General features: G+C 57.6%; 1 protein-coding gene across 1 annotated transcript; it reads left to right on the forward strand.

Moving 5' to 3' along the window:
- Positions 1-5445: 5445 nt before the first annotated feature.
- Positions 5446-6517, forward strand: ZNF593 (zinc finger protein 593). The gene is made up of 3 exons (XM_024766858.1): positions 5446-5831; positions 6072-6134; positions 6226-6517. Exons 1-3 carry the CDS (start codon positions 5632-5634, stop codon positions 6365-6367), a joined length of 405 nt encoding a protein of 134 aa, XP_024622626.1. The 5' UTR covers positions 5446-5631; the 3' UTR covers positions 6368-6517.
- The last annotated feature ends 506 nt before the right edge of the window (positions 6518-7023 follow it).

A 7023-nucleotide genomic window follows, 5' to 3' on the forward strand; every position in this document is an offset into this window, starting at 1 on the left:
TTGGGGAGTTTTGTGGAGGGGTCTGCTCCAGAAATCTGGGGTTCACCAGCCCCTGAAGGCTCCCATTCCTGGAGCTTTGCTACTCATTTTGTTTACTAGATATGAAGGGCTGAGATGTGGAGGTTCCAGAATCGAGGACAATAAAGGACTCTTCAAACCAGGACTTTGCCAACCCGCAGCCTCACATCTTGTCACCGTCTTCCTTTCCCTCAAAGACAAACAAGGTCACCTGTTTCCTCACACGTTCACACCTGTAAGTCTTTGTTCACGCCCTTCTCCCTTTGCCTGGGTTACCTTCCCCTTTCTCTCCACTCATTCTTCTAAGATTACATATACGCATTCTCTCTCAGGAACTCCTGAATTTCCCAGCCGGGGTCATCTCCCCTGAGCTCCCAACTACAGCCTTATTTTTGTGCCTCAACTTATCACCTTGTGCGGGACCCGCTGGTAGTCTGGGTTCTCTTGTTAGTCACTGACCTTCCCCTAGTACAGCGACAGCCCACGTAGCAAGGCCACAAGAAACGTTTGTCGAACTAAAAGGGGCTGGACAGGGCGGCGGCACTTGTCCTTTAGGGTACCCCAGATTCCTGGAAAGTTGTACCCTAAATCGAACACAATCTACCCTGATACCTAAGAGGTCTCTGGTCATTTTATCCTTGTACGTTTGTGGGGGGAGAAGGCGAGGACCACTCCAGCTGGACCCTGCCCTGAGGTTGCCCACCCAAAAGCAGCCTTCCCCGCCGTATGGACAAAAGCACGCGGTCACACGGAGTGTCGGGCCAGGGTTTTTTTTTATCGTGGGAGGGGAGGAGCGGTCGCCCAGTTAGGCCGGCAGACTAGTCGCCCTTGGGCGCAGCTTTCACCCTCATCTCGGCCAGTTTGTGGGTGAGAAAGCCCCACTTGAAGCCGGCTGCGGGATCGGCTTCCCGCGGCTCGGGGCGCTCGGCGGCCTCGTCCCCGGCTTCAGGGTCCCGATCCGGAGTGGGTTCCGCGCCGCTCAGCATGGACGCCGCCGCCGCCTGCTGCTGCTGCTGCTGCTGCTGCCACCTGCTGGCGAACGCGTCCCAGAACCCGGTCCCGCGCGTCTCCGCCGCCGCCGCCTGAGAGGAGGGCTGCGCCGCCAGCGGGCTGCAGGAGAGAGGCGGGGTCAGGGGCTGGCCGAGAGGCCCCGGAGAGGACAAAGGGCAGGAGGCGGGGTCAAGGGACCAGTAGTGGGGCCCGTGGGGCCCGGGTGAGGTCAAGGGCTGGAGGGGCCCGGGAGACTGGCGGCAGGGCCTGGAGGCAAGGGGAGGGCTCAGAGGCACTGGGAGAGGGGGCTGGGGTGGGACAGGGTCAGGGGATTAGGTGAGGGGTCTGGGAAGAGGTGACCAGGATCAGGATCCCTGGGGAGAGAGCTGGGGTCAGGGGTTTAGGGTAGAGGAGAGGGGCGAGGCCAGAGGAGGGGAGCCAGAGGCGCAGGGTCTGGGAAGGTGGAGGAGGAGGAGCCCTGAGAGAGGGGCGGGCGGAAGGATGCGAAGAGACTGTGGGACCCGAATGGGAACTTTAGATCCGGGGAGGGGGCGGGGTCAGACTCTGGGGGCGGTCGTTCCGGAACCCGAGGGCAGAGCCCTGGGGAAGGAGACGGGGCGGGGACAGGGTTCTGGCTCTGGGATGGAGGAAAAGAGGGTCCAGAAAAATGAGGGTCGCTGGGTAGAAGGATGGGTGGAGCGACCCCGAGGGAAGGAGAAAGGCCTAGATCAAAGGCTTACGGGAGAGGGGAACTAGGGAGGTAGCAAGTAGATGTGGGGGGAAGGGCAATCAAGGAGCAGCGATGAGGCTTGAGGTAGGGAGAGGGGGTGAGCGGGAGGGAGAAAAGGAACCCTGGGGCAGGAGAGATGGGTGGGTCAGGGGGAACCTAGGGAAGAAAGGAATAGGGGAATGCCAAAAGGGAAGTGTGACTGGGCTGGAGGAAAGGGCAGAGATGGAGTGTGTGCCAGAATAGAGCTAGGAGGAAGACAAGGCCCTGGGTCTGACCCTCTACGCCCCCAGCATCAAAGACCTGCTAAGACAGTGGTTCCTAAACTATTGTCCTCAAGTCTTCGGGGAGCTCGCTGAAAATATAGATACCAGGCCTCAGCCAACACCGGCTGAATCAAAATCTTTGAGGGAGGGTCTGGGAATTTGTGTTTGTCTCAAGTTCCCTGGGAGGATGAGGGTTTAGACCAATACTTGGGAACCACTGATCTGAACCACTCTCTGTTCCAAACACCTAAAACTTCTCTCCTGGGTTCCCTTCTTCTAGGGAGATGACCCCTCCCACATGGATGGGGAGAGAGAGCCCATAATACCTTTTAGCATCTCAATCCCAACAGCTGGTAAATTCCTCCTGAGATCTAACCTAATCTCCCAGATATGCTGATTGGGCCTCTTTCCTGCTGAGAGAAACAGAAACAGCCAGGGGCTGGCCCTCCCCAGTCCTCCGTAGTCAGAAAGAGGAAAGGACACGGGAGAAGGGGATCCCCAGGCCCATCCCAGACCCCCTCAACACACACACGTACTGGTCAGCACAGGGCTCTGGTGGCAGCAGCTTGTCCTCGTCTTCTTTGTTAAACAGAGACGACATTGTCAGCCAGCCTCTCACCCCAACCCCCTGAACCTGGGAGAGAGGGGCTGGGAGTCAAGGAGGGCCCCCAGCACCACCTCCCAGGACTCCACAGCAGCTTCTGCCAGGCTCCCCAGGGTTGGGGTGGAAGAAGGGAGAACTCACCCGGCGGGCCAGCTGTGACATGGGATTGAAGGCCTCTTCAGCTGGTTCTGCTGCCTCAGACTCCACTAACGCTGGGTTCTCCTTCTGGGACACAAGACCCCTACCCAGCATGAGAGAGGCCCCAGAGGAATATGACCTCCCTCCCCCACTGCTAGCCTGGTACACATAGACCTGGCACCTCCAAACCCCATGGAACAAGACGCACACCTAGGCCCCTGACACCCTCCAAAAATACACGCAGCTGTACCTCTACGCAAATCTACCTGTCACACATTTCCTGTACAGTCAATCCCCGCAGACACCTTTGAGCTCACATACTGCCCACCCACAGACACATGCAAAACATGTGGACAAGGGCTTGCACGCCAGTGTAGACACACACCTGTACAGGAGCGTGCCTCCGCATGGCTACAACTCTTGCCCTGTACGTACACAGATATATGTGCTGTGAGGTACCTACACAAGGACACTTACACAGTTATACCATTCACACCTGTGCACTTCCACAACTGAAGACAGCTGCATGGAGGCCCACTCACAGCACACAAAACCTCTCCACTCATCCACAGACACCAAGACACAGATGTTCACACACACCCAAACACACATGCCATACAAACATAGTACCTGAGAATGCCTGCATGCCTCTATAGACTTCTGCCCCCAAAAAACACACCTGAAAACACCTGTAACCAGTTCACACCTGCACACACACCTTAAATGGGGATTCCACATGGATGCCAATCCCAATACTGACCCACAGATACTTCTACACAGGGCCAGCCCTAGACACCAACCTGTGTAGACAGACACGTGTTCACACTGACATACACACACCCCAGCACTAGTTCCTGCCTCTGCCATATCTGTTTGTGCAATTGCCATTTATCGCAGCCTCCAGAGGTAAGGCTGCTTTGGAGCCTTTTCAGTTTTTCTTTTTAAATGTCAGAATAAACATGGTCCAAGTATGGCTCTGTCCTGTTGCTGCTACAGTAACCCTCAGTGTACAAGTGCCACTTCCCCTACTTCCCGGGGGCTTGCTTCCTCTCAAGGTGAGTCATCCTGCTTTTGCTCAGCTCTGCCCATTAGAAAGTTGTGTCAAGCTGAGTGTATCTGTATGGGTACTGCACATTGGTCCTAAAAGGATCCCTTCCGTGTGGCAGCCCTTGAGATCTTTGGAGACAGTGACCACTCTTCCAGTGCCCCCCAAGTCTTTTCTTCCTTGGTTTTCTGGAACGTCCTGACTTCCTGACACTGCACCGTGCCATTGGTCATCCATGAATTACCAGTTGCTTCTGCACAAATCTTTCTCTCTCTCTCATAGCCAGTCCCTTGCCCTTCTTAGTATCTTTCACTCCTGCTGCCCCTCTGCCCATGCCCCATCCAGCAAGCAGGATATTACCCACCTCCTCTGCCAGGTCCTCCTCAGATTCCCCACTCAGGGTCTGTAGCACTTTGGACTTGTAGGTTTTCCAGAAGGTTTGGTTCATGGCTGCAGGGGAAATGGGCCTGGCACCCAGGCACGGGAAGCACCCAGTGTGTCTGGCTCCAGGAACTTGGTGAGGCTGAGCGCCTGTCCCAGGGATCAGGTGACCTCATTAAAGATGCACCAGCCTCCCCAGATGGCACAGTGCCCAGCAGGTAAACCCGATCCAAAGGAGTCTGTGGTGAGAGCCAGCTTCTGCCACTTCAGCCCCTCGTCTTGACCCATATTCGCCAAGAATAATGAAGACTCCCTCCACAGAAGCCTCCTTCCTGGGCCTAGGAGTTCTTGAATTTGATCATTTGGAATGGCTCCAGAAATATTCTCTTCCATTCACGAATTCCATTTACAAAGTCCTTGGGCTCAGGACCCACAGTGGTTCCCCCTGTGACTGTAGCCATACCAGCTGTGCCCTCAACAGGGCTCTGCCCTATGTCTGCACTCAGCCTCTGTGAACTGGAGTGGGAAGGTCCCAAGGCTCCCAGTCGGTGCCCTGGGCTTACATTTCACCGCTTTGTCTGGGCTGGAAACTGATTCCTCTCCCCAGGGATGCACGTGCTGGTCTCCTTGTTTCCTGGCAACAGGTTCCAAAGAACCAGAGCCCCTGAATTATTGCTGAGTTCCTCTGGTCAGCCTGGAAGGCACCAGGCTCTGGTGCATGGGAAAAGGCTCTCTGGCCCTCTCCCCACTCTGAGCACACAGCACCTGGGCTGTATCTCTCCCTTTGATGCCAGCCCACGCCTGGGAGTCCAGGGCTCAGAGAAGGGGCTCAAAGATGGAAGGTCCTTCTGTGAGCATCTCCTTTTCTTGTAAGAGGAGCCGACCCCTCTTGAGTCTGACAGTACGCCTAAGCACTGTGATCTCTGGGGAGGAATAACTGGGGAGGGGTGAGAAGTGGCGAGGGCTTTCTCAGGGACTAGAGGTATTTCTGTGGGGGCCGGGATCCCAAACTTATTCACTCTCGTTCATTTATTAATTTATTAACATCACAGACATTTTTCAGTGCCTCCCAAAGATGCAGCATCCCCCCCGACACGCGCAACGTGGAGTCTAAGATCTGGGAACCAGGAAGGGGTGATAAGGCCAGAGGACGGTGCTGTGGGCCAGGCGGGGCGGGCAGGGCAGCGGACGGGCCGGCATCCCCCCCCGGGGCACGCACCACCCAGCCCTTCCAGCGACGGAGGAGGACGCTTCTTGGGGCCCGGCCCCGAGCTCCGTCACTGACATCGACGGCCGCCTGGGGGCGCTCGAGGCGCGGCCCGCGCGAGTGACGTCATCAGAGGCGGTCTGGCAGAGCCTGATCATTCCCAGGGCGTCACAAGGCGTCATTGAGCAGTCCGGAAGCGCCCACGCGTGTTCTCCCAGCTCGGCTCTGGGACCCCTAGGCCTGCTGTCACCCGCCATGGGTCGCTCCCGCCGGACGGGCGCGCACCGAGCGCACTCCCTGGCCCGCCAGATGAAGGCGAAGCGGCGGCGGCCGGACCTGGATGAGATTCACCGCGATTTGCGGCTCCAGGTTGCCGCACGGCCCCGGCCAGACCCAAGCGCGGAACCCGATCCCGACCTGCCAGGGGGCGGCCTGCATCGCTGTCTGGCCTGCGCGTGAGTTACGGCCGGGCCCAGCCTGAGGAGGAGAAGGGTCCGCGGGACGGGACGGGGGTGTGAGATCCGGGTCCCGGGACGCGCAGGGTCTCTTCTCCTGGGACCAGTGGGTCTGCCGGCCTCCCATCCCTTCAAGCCCGGAGCCTAGCATCAGGGAATGAGCTAGGGTCAGGGAAATAGGCGTACCTGAGAGGCATCACCTTCTAACTATCCTCCTTACCCCACCCCCCATCCCTACAGGAGGTACTTCATCGATTCTGCCAACCTGAAGACCCACTTCCGATCCAAAGACCACAAGAAAAGGTATGAAGTAGTAAGGAGAGGATTGATGGATGTGTCCCGGGCAGACAGGGCTTGCATCTGGTCAGCTCTCAACTCCTATTCTTTTTCCCAGGCTGAAGCAGCTGAGTGTGGAGCCCTACAGTCAGGAAGAAGCAGAGAGGGCAGCGGGTATGGGTTCCTATGTTCCTCCCCAAAGGCTGGCAGTGCCCACAGAAGTATCCACCGCGGTCCCTGAGATGGACACGTCTACCTGACATGGCCTGAGGATGCAAGGCAGAGGAGCTGCCCATGGACAGTGATGCAAGGGCCAGGCTGGGAGAGACTATGCCAGTCTCTTTTGGTTTGGGAAGTAGATGGCCTCTGCCGGGTGCCCTCCCTCCCAATAAAAGAACTGGATAAAGAGAGCTTGCCTCTGACTCACTAACCTCCAGGCCACTCCTCCAAATTCAAGCCCTGTAAGGGTTTCTCTCTACTCCTGTGTACAGGGCCCAGGGTGTTTGCTCCCTACTTGATTCAGCTTCAGAACCTGCATCCTTTCCTTCCCTCAGGGGTCCTAGCATCTGAGCTGAAGCCCCCCATTGCAGCCCAGGTGTGTGTGGGGGATGGGTAGGATCAGGTTTATACTACCTTGCTTCCAATGAGGGCAGGGAGTGACCCCCCCTCAGAAAAGAAGTAGGCTTCTGAGATTGTAGCCCCCGTGAGTCACCTACCCCCCAGGGCCCAGGTTAGAGGCTGCCTACTTCATCATGGAGCCTGTGGCGGCCGCCGCTGCCCCACCATCTTCCAGACAGCATAGCAGGAGCCGCCCAGCCCGAGGATAGCCAGCAGTGCAGCCACGATCCCCACCAGCGGACTCCGGGGCTCTGCCCTCAGGTCCCCGGCTATCTGCATCTGGAGGTGCACAGAGGGT

The sequence above is a fragment of the Neophocaena asiaeorientalis genome, unplaced genomic scaffold (assembly GCF_003031525.2).
Source record: "Neophocaena asiaeorientalis asiaeorientalis breed wild unplaced genomic scaffold, Neophocaena_asiaeorientalis_V1.1 scaffold79, whole genome shotgun sequence".
Lineage (NCBI taxonomy): Eukaryota > Metazoa > Chordata > Mammalia > Artiodactyla > Phocoenidae > Neophocaena > Neophocaena asiaeorientalis.